This window comes from Geotrypetes seraphini, chromosome 9 (genome assembly GCF_902459505.1).
Source record: "Geotrypetes seraphini chromosome 9, aGeoSer1.1, whole genome shotgun sequence".
Taxonomy (NCBI): domain Eukaryota; kingdom Metazoa; phylum Chordata; class Amphibia; order Gymnophiona; family Dermophiidae; genus Geotrypetes; species Geotrypetes seraphini.
In genome coordinates, this window is record NC_047092.1 from 127,532,333 (window position 1) to 127,550,266 (window position 17,934).

Below are 17,934 nucleotides of genomic sequence, written 5' to 3' on the forward strand. Positions count from 1 at the left end.
ACTGATCTGGGAGGATGAAAAGTGCTGCGTAATTCTAAATCTAAACTATTACATGATTATTTTTTTATTTATAATCAACTCAATATGACATTACATAACCTTTTTCCTTCTTATCCCCTGCCTCCTGAAAGTTCTCATTACACTTTTACTGGATGAAATTAGCTGTTTTTTGTTGGAGGCTGGCATAATTAGTTGACTGTCATGATATGTGTTTTCTATTGATACGGAAGGTCCCAGCACTCTTAATAATAATCTTTATTTTTTTACAGGATTTGAAGGGCAGAAAGAAAATATAATTGATGAAGAAAAATCTGCTGAACAAGGTATTTGTGATATCACATCATTATTTTGGACAACTTTTACTATTAGTTTACTGTCTCTTAAACTGTTATATCCATGCTCCAGCTTCTCCAATTTCCCTATTCTTGACTTTGGTGGTTGATTGCTTTCCTGCTTGCTATCCCTTAGTTCTATTTTTGTCACTTTGCTCTGGATAATTCCACTTGGTCACAACGACCAGGCTTCTCTAACTGGCGTTATTGTTGGCGGCCACCTTAAAAGCGTCTGCTGTTCACATATCAATCACACAATGATGCCAGTTAGAAAATTGCACCTCCGGAAAAGGTAGGCGCTGGAAATGTAGGGTGCAGAAGAGTTTTCTGGTAAGCACAGTTCTGCATGCATAACCAGGCAAACCAGGAAGTAATGCACACAATGGCAGTGTTCTTCTATGCCTTAAAATAAGCTTTTCAATTTTTTTCTTTCACTTGAAAGGCTTATATTTAAGTGCAGAAGACAGATGCCTATGTGTGCTTTCACTTTCAGGTTTGCTCTGACTTGCACACATTCTTCTCTTACTACCAGTGCTTAGGGTAGGGTTAACATATTTTGATACGGAAAAACCGAGACACATGGCCCCATCCCATTCTGCCCACAGCTCGCCTTGTTCCGCCTCCAGTTCTGACCAGTTCTGCCCCAGCCCCACCAACCCTCATCTCTTCTTCCCTGACCTCTAGGCCGCGTCTGGAGGACCTCAAGCATATGTGGACGCGTGTGATATCATCGCGCATTCTCAGAGCCCTTGAGATGTAGATAGAGCTTTTCGGGGCTTTCCAAAACCCAGACAAACTGCCAAGTTTTGGAAAGTCCATCTGGGCACCTGGACAGTCTTCTAAAAAGAGGACATGTCTGGGTTTTCCTGGATGTGTGGAAACCCTAGATTAGGGGCTTGCACAATCTTCCTTCTGCTTCCAAATAAAATACAAACCATCAGATTTTTTTGTAGAAAGATTCTTGGAAACCCTCTTTTCAAACACTCTAATGCCTGCTCCAAGTTCTTGTTATTTTTCAGCAGTAAGGCAGCCTTGTTTTGTTCGCTATTTTGTGAGCATTAGGAAATGACCTCATTATCTATTTATTATATTTACTGCAGACTTGCTATACTGCTTTTAGCTGTCAAAGCAGGACAAAGCGGTTATGTATAAATATATATATATATATATATATATAAAAAAATCCATAAAGAAAAGAATTACAAAATCAGTAGGAAAGAAACATTCATACCAATTGTACAAAGTAGAAAGTTAAATAGTAGTTAAGGGCAGGTTGTTCACCCTCTCCAAGGTAGGAAGAACGAGAGGGCACTCTCTAAAGTTAAAAGGGGATAGATTCCGTACAAACGTAAGGAAGTTCTTCTTCACCCAGAGAGTGGTAGAAAACTGGAACGCTCTTCCAGAGGCTGTTATAGGGGAAAACAGCCTCTAAGGATTCAAGACAAAGTTAGACAAGTTCCTGGATGAACAAGAGCGTACGCTGGTAGGGCTAGTCTCAGGGCGCTGGTCTTTGACCAGAGGGCCACCGCGTGAGCAGACTGCTGGGCATGATGGACCATGGGTCTGACCCAGCAGTGGCAATTCTTATGTACTTATGTTCTTAACATATTAAAACAAATAGGCTAGTAGAGAGATAGGTGGGTGGTCCGTTTGATTACACTGCATGCTATTTACGCTAATCTTTGGCATGCACGTTGTCTCTCATGTTAGAGCCCTCAGAGCATTCTGGCCCAGATTCTTTAAAAGACGCCTAAAGTTAGGCACCTAGATCAGTGCGACTAGCCAATCTTAATTGCTTAAAAAGCATAATCAGTGCTGATAATGAGCAATTAGCAGCTCATAATTGGCAGAACTTAAAATTAATTTGACGGTAGGCACCTACCACTTTCTGGTAAATGCCTAGTGATGTCTAGTCCAAGGGGTCTACCAGAAAGTAGGCATGGTTAGGGAAGGCTCGTGGGCATGTTTAGCATGGTAGGCGCCAAAACTGGACTTAGGCTCTGGTATTTAGGTCAATTAAGCTCTGGCATAAATAGGGAGTACTAGGCGTGATTCTATACATGGCGCCTAACTTATATGAAAGTGAGAGGTACTGCATACCATGTTCTTTGGTGCTTATAATTTAGGCGCTGTTTAAGATTTAGGCACTGCGCTTACTAATGCGGATGCTAGTTTGGCGCTAATTGCCTCTAGCACCTGCGTTTGGTTTTGAGCACTGCCCTTGCGAAGTCCAAAATGAGCCTGTTTTAAAAGGCAACATATGCAACCAGTTGCGTAGTAAAAAGGGGGGGGGGGGGCGAGGGAGCGGCCGTTCTGGGCGCCATGCTGGTGGGGGCGCTGGCACCCCTCCTCCTCTCCGCCCCCTCCCAACTCCTTCCCTCACCATACTCCACGAGCAACAACTTCAATGTGTTCTTCGTGACCGCGTCAGCTCTCCCACTGACGTCACTTCTGGGTGCTGCGCGTAGGAAGTGACGTCAGAGGGAGAGCCGCCGGGGTCATGAGGAGCACGTTGAAGTTGTTACTCAAGGCAGTGAACAACTAGAAGTATGGGGTAAGGGAAGGGGACACGCGTGTGGCAGGGGGATCAGAGAAGGAGCGGGGGATGGAGATGTGGATGTGGGAGGGGCACATCCACTCCAGGCGCCTCTCACCCTTGCTACACCACTGTGTACACCTATATGTCCTTATAAAATAGGATCCTCAAACCAGATCTAGCCTCTAACAGGGGTTCTAGAAAAAAATGTCTTCTATGTGGATTTGATAATTTATGTGTCAATATCATAACTGCATCCATACTCCACCCCGTAAATACCTTGAAAAAGACTATATAAAATATATGCACATATATAGCTGATGTAATTTATGCACATATATTTGTCTAATCTTGGCAGATGCATTCCTGGGGGTGGGTTTGGGCAGACCTTGCACATACATATATTTTATAAAATGTGTGCATATGCGCATAAAATAAAATGATAAATTTGGATTTGGACTTTAATTATTTTTCAAATATGAACTCGAGAAAAATTCAGATAGATGAATTACTGCTCTGCCTTGGAACAGGTGAAAAAAAAATCTGAGTGTAGAAAAAAATCTGAGGGTAATTTCCATGGGGAAATTTTAAAAGGGGAAAGTAGATCAAGTTAAAAAAAAAAAAACCCAAACATAAACACGGGCTACTGTTATGATGGGTTATTTTACCACAAGTCATGCTATTGTAGCACAGGGTCTCATTGCATAAAATGGAACTTTGTGTTAATAGAAGAACATAAGAATTGCCGTTGCTGGGTCATACCAGAGTGGTCCATCGTGCCCAGCAGTCCGCTCATGCGGCATCCCTTAGGTCAAAGGAACTTGTCTAACTTCGTCTTGAATCCCTGAAGGGTGTTTTCCCCTATAACAGCCTCCGGAAGAGCGTTCCAGTTTTCTACCAGTCTCTGGGTAAAGAAGAACTTCCTTATGTTTGTACGGAATCTATCCCCTTTCTTTTTTTTTTTTATAATTCTTTATTCATTTAAAAACTTTCATCAAGTGTACAAAAATTGCAACACAATAACATAGATTTAACCACTTGTACATCTTATCATTATAACTTATAGTTGTAAATATAACCCTCCCTCTCCCATCCTGAAATCCTTTTAGTAATTTTTATTTTTCATGTAATAGAAACCCTCCCCACACCCTACCCTTACCTTACATATTAAATATAGAAATATTAGGAAAATGGCATCAATCATGACAAAAGGACGTTAATGGTTCCCAAATTTTAATGAAGTTTTTATAATTTCTATTTTGCACCGCTATTGATCTTTCCATTCTGTATATGTGACAAACTGAATTCCACCAAAATTTAAAATTGAGCCTACTATGGTCTTTCCAGTTATTAGTAATATGTTGAATGGCTACTCTGGTCAAAATCAATAAAAGTTTGTTATTACACATTGATATCTGACTCTTTTTTCTCATAGACATACCAAAAAGTATAGTATCATAAGTTAATGCTACGTGATTTTCCAATAAACAATTTACTTGATCCCAGATTGAGTTCCAAAAGGCTAAGATATGGGGACAAAAGAACAAAAGATGATCTAAAGTCCCTATTTCCAGATTACAATGCCAGCATCTATTAGACAAAGAACTATTTAACTTTTGCAATCTAACTCTGCAGCTGAATCTATCCCCTTTCAACTTTAGAGAGTGCCCTGTTGTTCTCTCTGACTTGTGGTAAAGTAACCTGTCTTAATGGTAGCTCAAATTAACAGCTTCTCCTCATAGGACCATATTCTGTATATGGCACCGAAAAATCAGCACAAAAAAAAAACGAGTGCTTAGTGCTATTCTATAAACAGTGCTCTAAATTGGGCGCTGTTTCTAGAATAGCACCTGGATCCACACATGTAGGGGCATAATCAAAAAAAGCGTCTAAGTCCCCTTTTGGCCTAAGTCCCTAAACGTTCAACCCAGAAGCAGGAAAAGTGTCCATAACCAAAACAAACGTCCATGTTTTGATTATGGCCTTCCTCTGCCTAAACGCCCAATCTCCACTACATCTACAAGTACCCCCACAGCATGTCAACACTTTTTATCCATAATGAAATAAAAACACGCCTAGGCCACAAACGTCCAACAGAAGGGCTTTTAGGTGAAGGAGGAGCCAGTCCTTTGCCTAAAAGCTGGATTCTTTAACCGGTGCCTGTCAAAAACAACACCGGTTACAGAATCCCTCCCCCCCAAACGATCCAGGCAGGAGGGTGCCCAAGCCCTCCTGCCATGTCAAACCGCGACCCCCCCCTCCCGACAACATCGGGGCAAGAGGGAGCTCAAGCCCTCTTGCCCCCCCCCGACACGATCGGGGCAAGAGGGAGCTCAAGCCCTCTTGCCCCAGCCAACCGCAGCACCCCTGACATGATCGGGGCAAGAGGGAGCTCAAGCCCTCTTGTCCCCCCTGACTCCCCGACACGATCGGGGCAAGAGGGAGCCCAAGCCCTCTTGCCCCGCTGACTTCCCAACTCCCTGACAATATCAGGCCAGGAGGGAGCCCAAGCCCTCCTGGCCCTGGCGACCCCCCCCCGCTAGTTGTTCGGGCCAGGAGGGAGCCCAAACCCTCCTGGCCCAGCTGATCCTGCCCCCCCTGACAACATCGGGCAAACCCCCCTCTCCCCAATGACCGCCCCCCAAGAACCTATTCTGATTGGCCCAGGCACCTTAGGCCCCACCAGTAGGCGGGGCTTTGGGATGGATGGGCCAATCCGGCCTCATTCCGTCGTTGGCTGCCTGCCGGACAGGCGGGTTTGGCTCCCGTCTGTCCGGCCAACTAAACTAAAGGTACGGGGAAGGGGGGTGGGGGTGTCGTGGGGATCGGCCAGGGGGGTTGCGGGTCGGCTGGGTGGGCAGTCGGAGGTTCTTGGGGGGGGCGGTCGTTGGGGGGAGCGGGGTTTGCGTCGAGGGCAGGCGGGCCTGGGATCCCTCCTGCCCGTAATGTAGTGCGAGGTGGGGGTAGGGGGTCGCCATGGCCAGGAGGGTGTGGGCTCCCTCCTGGCCCGATGTTGTCGGGGGGGGGGCAGGATCGGCTGGGCCAGGAGGGTTTGGGCTCCCTCCTGGCCCGAACAACTAGCAGGGGGGGGGGTCACCAGGGTCAGGAGGACTTGGGCTCCTTCCTGGCCCAAACAACTAGCGAGGGGGGGGGGGTCGCCAGGGCCAGGAGGGCTTGTACTCCCTCCTGGCCCAATATTGTTGGGGAGTCGGCGGGGCAAGAGGGCTTGGGCTCCCTCTTGCCCCGATCGTGTCGGGGGTGCTGCGGTTGGCTGGGGCAAGAGGGCTTGAGCTCCCTCTTGCCCCGATGTTGTGTGTGTGGGGGGGAGTGATGCATCGCGGCAGGAGAGATGCCTCATCTCCCCTACCGCGATGCCATCACTCCTCTACCCGAACTGCCGCGAGCCGTGGCAGTTCGGGTAGAAGAGTGATGGCATCGCAGTAGGGGAGATGAGGCATCTCTCCTGCCGCGATGGTTAGGTTGCCGGGTCGCTGAACTGATGGTGCCAGCGGCCATCAGCTCAGCGGCCCGTTTTTCGGCACTTAGATCTGGTTTTATTTCGCCTAAGTGAAAAAGGTCTAAGTGCCGACTAAACTGTATTGGTTATACCTGTTGTACGGCTAAGTGTAGGTCGGCCCACCTCCCGCCCACTGCCCGCCCTTTCCCCTCCTCTAAACACACCTCTTTTCTCTCTGTGCGTTTAGAGGCAGGGGAAAGGCCTAAGTTGGTTTTAGATACGTCTAAAAAACAGCTTTGGTTATGGGTACTTGGACGATCAGGCTTTTTGATCGTCCAAGTAGCCAATTAGGACACTTTTTAGACGTTTTTTTTTTTTTCATTATTACCCCCTTAACTTTTAGGTATGAGAATTTACACCACTTGAAATCTGGACTAAATCTCCAGCCCTAAATTAGGCGCTGATCTAGTGTATTCTATAACACTGTGCGGAAATCCTTGGAATGGTTATGACCTTCCCATGCCCTTTCCTTGGCCATGTCCCCTTTTTGGATCCATGCATAAGAATTTACTTGCACATCTTTATAGACTAGCGTGTAGCAGGATGCACAAGTAAATTCTAATTATTGCCAATTAGGGCTGATAATTGATTATTAGCAATTGATTAAATTGTGTGCCATAGAATCTATAGGTTAATATAGAAACATCTCAGAAATAAGAACATAAGAACATAAGAAGTTGCCTCCGCTGAGGCAGACCATAGGTCCATCCTGCTCAGCGGTCCGCTCCCGCGGCGGCCCATCAGGTCCATTGCCTGAGCAATGGTCTATACCTATCTGTACCCCCCAATCCCTTTTTCTTCTAGGAATCTATCCAAACCTTCTTTGAATCCATTTAGTGTTTTCTTGTCCACAACAGCCTCTGGAAGCGCGTTCCATGTATCTACCACCCTCTGAGTGAAAAAGTACTTCCTAGCGTTTGTTCTAAACCTGTCCCCTTTCAATTTCCCCCAATGCCCCCTTGTACTTGTGGTGCCCCTTAATTTGAAAAATCTGTCTCTGTCTACTTTTTCTATGCCCTTCAGGATCTTGAAGGTTTCTATCATGTCTCCTCTAAGTCTTCGCTTCTCCAGGGAGAAAAGTCCCAACTGCTTCAATCTGTCGATATATGGGAGATTTTTCCATTCCCTTTATCAGTTTGGTTGCTCTTCTTTGTACTCCCTCAAGTACCGCCATGTCCTTCTTGAGGTACGGCGACCAGTACTGGACACAGTACTCCAGATGCGGCCGTACCATTGCACGATACAGCGGCATGATAACTTCCTTCGTCCTGGTCGTAATACCCCTCTTAATGATACCCAGCATTCTGTTTGCTTTCCTAGAGGCTGTGGCGCATTGCGCCGATGCCTTCAATGTTGCGTCTACCATCACTCCCAGGTCTCTCTCCAGGTTACTAACCCCTAGTGGTGTTCCCCCCATTTTGTATGTGAACATCTGGTTCTTTTTCCCCACGTGCATGACCTTGCATTTTCCCACGTTGAAGCTCATCTGCCATTTTTCGGCCCACTTTTCCAGCTGCGTTAGATCTTTTTGGAGCTCCTCGCAGTCTTCCTTGGTTTGAGCCCTGCTGTATAGTTTGGTGTCATCTGCAAATTTAATGACTTCACACTTTGTTCCCGCCTCTAGGTCATTTATGTAGATATTGAACAAGAGCGGTCCCAGCACCGACCCCTGCGGAACTCCGCTCGTGACCCCTTTCCAGTCTGAGTAGTGGCCCTTTACGCCAACCCTCTGCTTCCTGTTTGCCAGCCAGTTTTTGATCCATCGGTGGACCTCCCCTTGTACCCCGTGGTTCCATATCTTTTTAAGCAGTCTCTCGTGTGGCACCTTGTCGAAGGCTTTTTGGAAGCCTGTTATTTACTTCTTTTTGTTAAATTTATAATCTGCTTAAGTGCAAAAACACTAGGGATATACTTTCATTTAAAACAACATGGAAATGTCTGATATCGTTTTTAACTAGAAATGACAGAATGCTCCCCCCCACCTTTTTCTATTTTTCCCCAAATTGTCAATTCTACTGGTGCAATTCTCTTTCTCTCTCTCCTTTTCTTCCCCTGCTGATACTTTTCTTGGATTCAGGAAACTTTACTAGCATGACAAAATCTGAGTGTTGTTACAGTATGTAAAAATACTAAAGGAGAGGAAGAAACATTAAAAATACATAATAGTATCAATAATAATACTTAAAATTACAGAGTACAGAATGGCTATGGGATTGGTCTTAGGTATCTGGCTAATTGGAGTCTTAGGCTACCCCCAGTGCATCCCAGAATGCGCTGAGGAGGCCTAAGACTCTGGTTGGCTCAGGTGCTTAAGGCACCTGCTATGTGAGATGCATAGGCCAATCAGAGCCTTAGGCTCTCCCCCAGGGCATTCCAGAATGAAGAGTAGGCATCCCTCTGGCTGGTTGTATTAGAAAAGATATGAGGGGTGGTCGGAGGGTTTGGAGTTAGGGTTCTGGGGTAGGGGGTTGGGGTCTGGGGGGATGCTGGGCTGGGGGTACTAACGATTGGGGGTCATGGATTCGGGGGTGGGGAGCTGCTTGCAGATGGGAGTGGACATCCCTCCTGCCACAGAAGGGGGGTTGTTTCGGGGGTTGTGGCAGGAGAGATTGAGCACCCCTCCTGCTGCGGACAGTGTTGGTGAGAGGGGGTGTTCTGCCTCAGCCACTGCCACTCATCTGATCACAGCAGGGAGATTCCCATGCTACGATCAGCTGATGGCAACATGATTCGCTAACCGGCACCTGTTACATGGGTGCAGGTTAGAGAATCGGGGTGGTTAGACAAGGTTAGACTTCTGTCCGTTAGGACAGACACGATTCTGTATAGGATTCCAGTATGCGATTCTCCGCCGCCATGTAGGCAGTGGCTGAGACCGGCATCCTATACAGAATCAGCCCTTTAGTGCTGGTGCCTGGATATGCCTTGGCATTGAATATCTGGCTATAATTTTAGCTGGCATTGGTCAGCTAAAAAAACAAACAAACAATAAAACAAAAACACTCAATACCACCAGATGAATGATTCTAGACAATTGGCAATCTAAGCCTGCTGAATCATTATCTTTATTTTGCAATATTTGATATACTGCTTTTCATTTCTGACATAAGGTGATGTGTACAATAGCAGGTTATATACAGAAAAACAATTAAGGAAAAGCTAAAGACACAATAAATATCATGAAAATAACTTCAATACTTCACATAAAATTATCAAAGGCCACGCAAGGTAAGGGAGTGAATAGCAGAACAATTTTGATCTGACATTAATTCCCTAAACTTTAGAGCCGTAGGCACATGCCTAGTTTGCCTATGCCTTAATCTGGTCATGGCTGATACTGTATATATAAATTAGCTTACTCTCACTCTACTAACATACAAAACTGTTATTTTTTACAGGTGTTCAGGTGACATTTGAGATACAACCAAGGAATTTAACACCTCAATTCTTAAAGAAATTATCTTTTGGGAAAGGTAGGAAAACCAACCTTTCTATGATTTAAAATTGTAGAACTAGGAGGGATTTGGATTTGGGAGATTTGCCTTAGGCCTGGTGAAAATAGGAGCATCATAGAGTTATGAGTCTTGAAGGAGAAAGAGTAGGAAATAATGAACAAGTTGTAGCACACCAGCATATCTATTCAACCTTCATATGAAGATCCAACTTCATATATTCTACCAAACATCATATAGCGGGAAAGATAGAGTACAGGAAGAGTATTAGGGAAGACAGTAGTACACCTCATCCTACCATGTAGTATTTGCTTCCATTCCAGTACTCCAAAGTTATGTCACAAAAGGGCAATATCACAGTTTTCAAGGAGGCCACCTCATCATGAAGTCCATGGGTACACTATATATTAGTATTAAGTTCATAATATTTGGTTTTATGATCACAAATGATGCTAGGTTATGTTTTCATTATTATTATTATTATTATTTTTTAAATGAATTTAGATGGGCTTTATAGAGCAGGGAAATAGTTTAAAATCAAGGTTGATGCAAGGTTAGTGGATAACAGAGACAAAATTTCAGCTATGTACCCTCCAAAGCCAGGAGAATTCCTCTGTTTTTCAATCTCCCCAGCGCTGAAGCTTTTCCCTCTCTTTCTTTTAGCTGCAAAATTATTCGCTTTTTCTCCTCCCTAAGCCCCAAAGCATTCTCCCCCTTATCTGGGATCCATCCTCAATCTTAGAGACACATACACTGTGCCTGTCTGTATATTCTCCCTCTTCTCTCACAGCAGCTTACTCATGATGTGAAATAAAATAAATAGAAATAAAACAACACCAGATCGGTATGGTGAGCCAGTCTTCTTTGAAACTTTTCTGGTTCTTCCTACTTTCAGATCAGCTATGGCATACCCATACCAATATGTGGGAATCATTCTTGCATAAATCTCTCACCTGCAGCACAGAATGCATATAACTCCCACATGGTTACAGCGGATGGGCTGCAAAACCTGAGGGAAAGGTACAGTTTAGGGGGTGAAGAGCTTATGTGCACGACAGAAGAGTGGGACTTGGGTGTGATTGTATGTGATAGAAACATAGAAGATGATGGCAGATAAGGGCCATAGCCCATCAGGTCTGCCCACTCTACTGACCCACCTCCAAGTCTACTATCCTAGGGATCCCACTCCTGGTGACAGGTTCCCTTGGCTTAACCCTCTAAGGGATCCCACACGGGCATCCCATTTGCTCTTAAATTCTTGCATGCTGTTTGCCTCGATCACCTGCACCGGAAGCTCATTCCAAGGATCAACCACTCTCTCGGTGAAGAAATATTTCCTGGTGTCGCCATGAAATTTCCCGCCCCTGAGTTTGAGCGGATGCCCTCTTGTGGCTGAGGGTCCTTTGAGAAAGAGAATCTCTTCTTGCATCTCGATACGGCCGGTAATATACTTAAACATCTCGATCATGTCTCCTCTCTCCCTACGTTCCTCGAATGAGTACAGCTGCAAATTTTTCAGCCTTTCCTCGTACGATAGATCCTTGAGCCCCGAGACCATCCTGGTGGCCATCTGTTGCACCGAATCTACTCTCAGCACATCTTTTCGGTAGTGTGGCCTCCAGAATTGCACACAGTATTCCAAATGAGGTCTCACCATGGTTCTGTATAATGGCATTATGACTTCAGGCTTCTGGCTGACGAAACTCCTGCGGATGCAACCTAACAACTGTCTTGCCTTAGATGAAGCCTTCTCCACATGATCAGCAGTTTTCATGTCTGCACTGATGATCACTCCCAAGTCTCGTTCTGTTGAAGTTCTAGCTAAGGTATCACCATTCAAGGTGTAAGTTCTGCACGGATTTCTGCTGCTGAGGTGCATGATCTTGCATTTCTTAGCATTGAAGCCCAGCTGCCAGGTGGCCAAACAGGTTGAAAAGTTGACGCCGAAAGCTAGAAGGAAGCTAGGTTGCATAGGGAGAGATATGGCCAGTAGGAAAAAGGAGGTATTTATGCCCCTGTACAATTTATGCCCCTGTACTTTGATGAGACCTCATTTAGAATATTGTATACAATTCTGGAGGCCGCACCTTCAAAAAGATGGAGTCGGTCCAAAGGAAGGCTACTAAAATAGTGCATGGTCTTCGTCATGAGGCTTATGAGGACAGACTTAAAGATTTCAATCTGTATACTTTGGAGGAAAGGTGGGAGAGGGGAGATATGATAGAGATGTGAATCTAGCCCTAAATCTTTGCCAGCATGAGCAACTTCTCCAACCTGCTGGTTGCGCTGGTCTGGCTGCTCTTTTAAATCACTTTCGAGTTATGGGGACCAAGAAGTGACATCAGAGGGAAAGCCAATGTTGGCGCAAGCAGCAGGCTGGAGAAGCTGCTCATGCTGGCAAAGATTTAAAAAGGTACGGGAAGAAGGGAGGGTATGAATGCGGCATGCAGGGTGGGGAAGGAGCATTTGGGGGTGGGGGGGAGGGCGCCACTGCCCTGGGCACCTCCCACCCTTACTACTCTACTACTACTACTACACTTCTCCCTCCGTATTCGCTGTGATAGGGGATTAACAGACCCGCAAATACAGAAAAACCGAAAATAACTTTTTCATATGTTATTTGCTGTTTTCTATTAAAAACCTTTGTGAATATGGTGAAACCACGAATAACATGGTGGGAGACCTGGCCTGTTTCTGAAGGAGAGGCAAAACACGGTGAAGAAAGTGCTGGGAATCGGCGATTTTCACTGTAAACGCTTGGAATCAGCGATTGCTCTATGCAAGCTGATGTAATTTGGGGGAGGAGCCAGCATTCTAAAAACCGTGAATAATCGAAACCGCAATTGCTGAAACCGCGAATACGGAGAGAGAAATGTACTATTAATTATTTCTATAATGCTACAAGAAGCATGCAGCGCTGTACAGAGTCACAAAGAGTAAGAAATCAATCCCTGCTCGAAAGAGCTTACAATCTAAACAGGCAAGACAGACAAACAAGATGTCATGGATACAGTTAAGGGGAATGGTTAATCAGCTGGCTGGGTTGGAGGGCAGAGGGGAGTACAGGACAATGAAGCCATTGTGACATCACTGATGAGGTTGGCTGTTATTGGTGGAATGAGGCATTATGACATCACAATCTCAGCTCTGCTTCCCAAAGACAAACAGGATGCCATGGATACAGTTAAAGGGAATGGCTGGGTTGGAGGGCAGAGGAATAGGGTTAAGGATTGAAAGTTATATTGAAAGAGTGGGTTTTCAGTCTGCTTTTAAACAAGAGAAGGGGCTTGACGGACAAACTCGGGTAATTTATTCCAGGCATAGGGGGCAGCTAGATGAAAGGAACGAAGTCTGGAATTGGCAGTGGAAGAGAAGGGTAATGCTAAGAGTGATTTATCTGAGGAACGGAGTTCTCTGGGAGATGTATGAGGAGAATGAACACACTTGTAGGCCAGCAATAAGATCTTGAACTGTATGCGATGACAGATAGGGAGCCAGGGAAGTGACTTAAGGAAAGGGGTTGCGAGGTTGGTAGAAGATGAGTCACGCAGCAGAGTTTTGCACAGATTGCAAGGGGGAGAGGCGACACTGAGGGATACCAGTTAAAAGTAGATTGTAGTAATCTAAGTGTGAGGTTACAAGAGAAATGTTTCTTTGTGGGAGTGAGGAGATAGAGAGTGGAGGAGAGTAGTGAACATTTATGCCTGCAAGGGGCACATAAATTCAGGCACCTAGATTATAGAATTACCCTTCATGGGTCTTATAAGTCATCTATTATAGCCTAACTCCTTGTGTGTTTATTGCAGGTAAATCAAAGATCTGTGTGGCAGGCCTTGATAACCAAGGTAAGGGTTTAATTTCTCTTGAAATTGAGAATTCTCTGTCAGACTTAGTTTTTACTGTTCTCTCTTTCCCCATCAGCCATATAACTAGTATGAAAAGCAGAAGATTTTTCTTTAAAGTAAGAAGGAATCTGGGGCATTCACTGTAGATTACACGGGGGGCATTTTTGATAGGATGTCCAAAGTCGGAGGTGGAGAAATGGCATTTTCGAAACCAGCAACACCGCAAGACATCCAATTTTATTTTTTTTAAATTGCCTACTTAGAAGTCTTGGCTGCTAGGACGTCCAACCTTAAGACAGCCAACTTTGTTTGCCATTTTCAACCACAAAACTGTCCAAGTTCAAAATGCCCATATGCAGACCTTTTGGACATGAGAGAGGCCAGCATTGTAATGGACTGGCCACATAGACAAACCAATTGAGCAGTGGGGCAACTTAGAGAATACTGCCTTAACCTTCACATAAAGGATGCCAGAAGTACATTTCACCATAACCCCCTTATAATGTATGGTGAGCCCTCCAAAATTTCCCCAAACCTACTATATACACCTGTCTACAATCCCAATAGCCCTTTTGACTGCAGGTGGCATATACATGGCAGTATAATAGGGTTTTGTTGGGCTCACACTTTCCACCATAAATGTAGTGTTTAGAATGGCTTATGGGCCTGGGTCCTCCTCTTTAAGGCTCTCTAGACCAGTGTTCTTCAACCTTTTTACACCTATGGACCGGCGGAAATAAAATAATTATTTAGTGGACCGGCAAACTACTAAGACTGAAATTTTTTTTTAAAACCATCGCCGCCCCGTCCCCGCGAGCTCGGTCCCACAAACCATCTGATCCCATCCGCACAAGCCTCAAATAGTTATGATTTTATATTGAACATATTTTATTAAAGTATAAAAAGAAACAATATTCTATACAATTGTCATTTTATAAATACAAATAATACAGGGCAAAGATCAACAAAACCCGTCTCCCCTCCCCTTCACATATATCCCCTCTACTATCAAGAAAACTGAATAAGCCAAATTATTACAGAATGCTACTCAAATATCATGTAACAGAATACCACAGTCACACATGACAGGAATGGTGTTAGGGGAGTGGAACTAGGGCAACTGCCCCCTAGTCAGAGAGAGCCCTAAGCCAGCTGGAAGCTAAAGAAGTACTGCCTGAACTTTGCACTCCCCAGTTATGTCTAGCAAGATACATATTTCAAATCTGATATATTTGAATCACAAGATAGAAATAAAATTATTTTTTTCTACCTTTTGTCGTCTCTGGTTTCTGCTTTCATTGCCTTTTCACTCTCTTCCATTCAGCGTCTGCCCTAAGAACATAAGAATTGACACTGTTGGATCAGACCAGTGGTCCATCATGCCCAGCAGTCTGCTCACGCAGCGGCCCTCTGGTCTAAGACCAGCACCCTAACTGAGACTAGCCCTATTAGTGCACGTTCTTGTTCAGCAGGAACTTGTCTAACATTGTCTTGAATCCTGGGAGGGTGTTTTCCCCTATAACAGCCTCTGGAAGAGCGTTCCAGCTTTCTACCACTCTCTGGGTGAAGAAGAACTTCCTTACGTTGGTACGGAATCTATCTCTTTTTAACTTTAGAGGGCGCCCTCTCGTTCTCCCTACCTTGGAGAGGGTGAATAACCTGTCTTTATCTAACAAATCTATTCCCTTCAGTATCTTGAATGTTTTGATCATGTCCCCTCTTAATCTCCTCTGTTCGAGGGAGAAGAGGCCCAGTTTCTCTAATCTTTCGCTGTACGGCAGCTCCTCCAACCCCTTAACCATCTTAGTCGCTCTTCTCTGGACCCTTTCGAGTAGTACCGTGTCCTTCTTCATGTACGGTGACCAGTGCTGGACGCAGTACTCCAGGTGAGGGCGTATCATGACCCGGTACAGCGGCATGATAACCTTCTCTGTCTCTTCAGTCCAGCATCTGCCCCTTCCATTCACTGTCTGTCTTTCCCTGCCATCTCTCCTCCTGCCCCCCCCCCCAATTTGGTCTGGCATCCATCATCTTCCTTCTGTTTCCCTCATGGTCTGGCATCTCTGTCCTTCCCTCACCCCCCTGTGGTTTTTAGCATCTCTCTTTTCTCATTTCCTCCACTCAGATCTGATATCGTTCTCTGCTCTCTCTTCCCTTTTTTTCTCTGGTCTTCCTTCTCTATTTTCTGCCTCCATCTAAATTAAATTCTTTCTTACTATTTAGTCCTGTTTCCCTCTTTTCACTGTGTCTACCCACAGCTTGTCACCCCTTTCCCTCACCCCTCCATTATCTTAATATTTTATTCCCCCTTTATTTATCTCTTCCTTCCATCCAGTATGTGTTCTTTCCCCACTTCCATTCAGCATCTGCTCTCCCCTCTCAACTGACATCCATCTGCCTTCTGCTCTCTCTCCCTTCTTCTCACTTCCATCATCTGTCTCCTTCTCCCTCTCATCTCCTCCATTCCATCATCTGCCCCTTCTCTCTCTTCCCCCCCCAACTTCCATCATCTGCCCCCCTTCCCCTCAACTTTGCGGGTCACTTTCTTTCCCCTGAGGGTGGCTCATGTCAGAGAGGAAGCTTTGGCCGAGCATAATCGCTTGCAAGGAACAGTGGAACTTACTTGATGTCATGCTGGGGCCCGTTGCCGTTTGAAGAAAAATAAAAAAGGGACCTACAAAGGTGAGAGGAAGGGAAACCTCCAGACAGCTGCTCTTTGCCCTCCTTCAGCGGCCCAAGAGTCTTTAGGCAAGTGGCAGCTCTGTGTGCTTTTAACTTCGGCACAGAGCTGCCCCTAAGCAGTAGTTTAGCCGCGGTTTCACGAGGCAGCCTCGGGGCCTTTGCTAGGCCGGCCCACTTCGATGATGCGATGTGGGCCGGCCTAGCAAAGGCCCCGAGGCTGCCTCATGAAACCGTGCTAAACTACTGCTTAGGAGCAGCTCTGTGCCGAAGTTAAAAGCACATAGAGCTGCCGCTGCTGGTCTGGTGCGGAGACAAGGCAGGAGGCATATGCGGTGGAAGGCAGGAGTCCCAGCGAAGGCAGGAGTCCTGGCACAGCGACGGCAACAGGAAGTTGCAAGTCAGCTGACGCAGGCACCTTTCCTTGCAGCGCGGACCAGCAAGATTTTTTTGCAGACCGGCACCGGTCCGCGGACCAGCGGTTGAAGAACTGTGCTCTAGACCACTCACCAGGTTACTTAGGACACCTGTGTGCAGCTCTATGAGGCTTTCCCATACATGGTGCTGCTGTTCTAGAGACTGTTTCATTCAGATTTTTTTTTTTTTTGGGGGGGTGGGGGTGGTGATAGGGGTTCAATGACCACTGGAGGAGTATAGGAGTTTATAACGTAATCCCTCTAGTGGTCATCTAGTTAGTTGGCACGTAGACCCTTTTAAAACAGGTCTAGCTCACATCTAAGTTCCATCCAGGACATCTTGGAAAAGATTTGGCTATTACCGCAAGACATCCAAGTTTAAGCTCACCCATTAAATACCTCCAACATACCCCTATTAGTTTTGGACACATAGTGGCTAGGACGCCTCATATGATGTCCAGAAAAACAGTTTTGAAAATCAGCATTTGGACATCTAAGTGCTGAGTTATGCCATATTTTGGACATCTTACTGTTTTGAAAATGCCTCTAATGGTCTTGTTTTTTTGCATAGCTTTCCTGTGGGCAATCAGATCAGTCCCAGTCACTTAAAATTGAAAGAGTTTCATGTGGCAACAGCATGCAGCTGGATGCCATAACTCCCTATGCCAGGAATTAAACAGTCAGATGAATATTGATAATTACAGTACCTGCTATTTGGTTAAGTGGTGTGGACCAGCAAATTCAGCAGCACTCTCTGCCTGTGAATATCCTACAGAATGCTTCAGCATTAAGGGTGTAATTTTATAAGTGAACATAAGAGTTGCCATACTGGGACAGACCAAAGGTCCATCAAGCCCAGTATCCTGTTTCAAACAGTGGCCAATCCAGGTCCCAAGCACCTAGCTAGATCTCAAGTAGTAAAACAGATTTTATGCTGTTTATCCTAGGAATAAGCAGTGGATTTCCCCAAGCCATCGCAATAATGGCCTATTGCCTTCTCTTTTTAGGAAATTATCCAAATCTTTTTAAAACCCTGCTAAGCTATATAACTGATTTCACCACATTTTCCAGGAACGAGTTCCTATATAGAGTTCAGGGGATGGTAATGGTGAGGAATGGAGCCAAATTTAGTACAGCTCAAAAGCTGTCCTAAATTC

The 17,934-nt window shown here is 45.3% G+C and overlaps 1 protein-coding gene across 1 annotated transcript in view; it reads left to right on the plus strand.

Annotated features, from left to right (window-relative positions):
• Positions 1–277: 277 nt before the first annotated feature.
• The window catches only part of KY (kyphoscoliosis peptidase), a gene marked incomplete at its 5' end in the record, with an annotated part of 88,674 nt that continues 71,017 nt past the window's right edge, over positions 278–17,934 (plus strand). The window contains 3 exons of the mRNA XM_033957768.1: positions 278–323; positions 9,784–9,858; positions 13,644–13,682. Of these exons, the coding sequence (XP_033813659.1) occupies positions 278–323; positions 9,784–9,858; positions 13,644–13,682 (160 nt within the window). The remainder of the gene's footprint in view (positions 324–9,783; positions 9,859–13,643; positions 13,683–17,934) is intronic.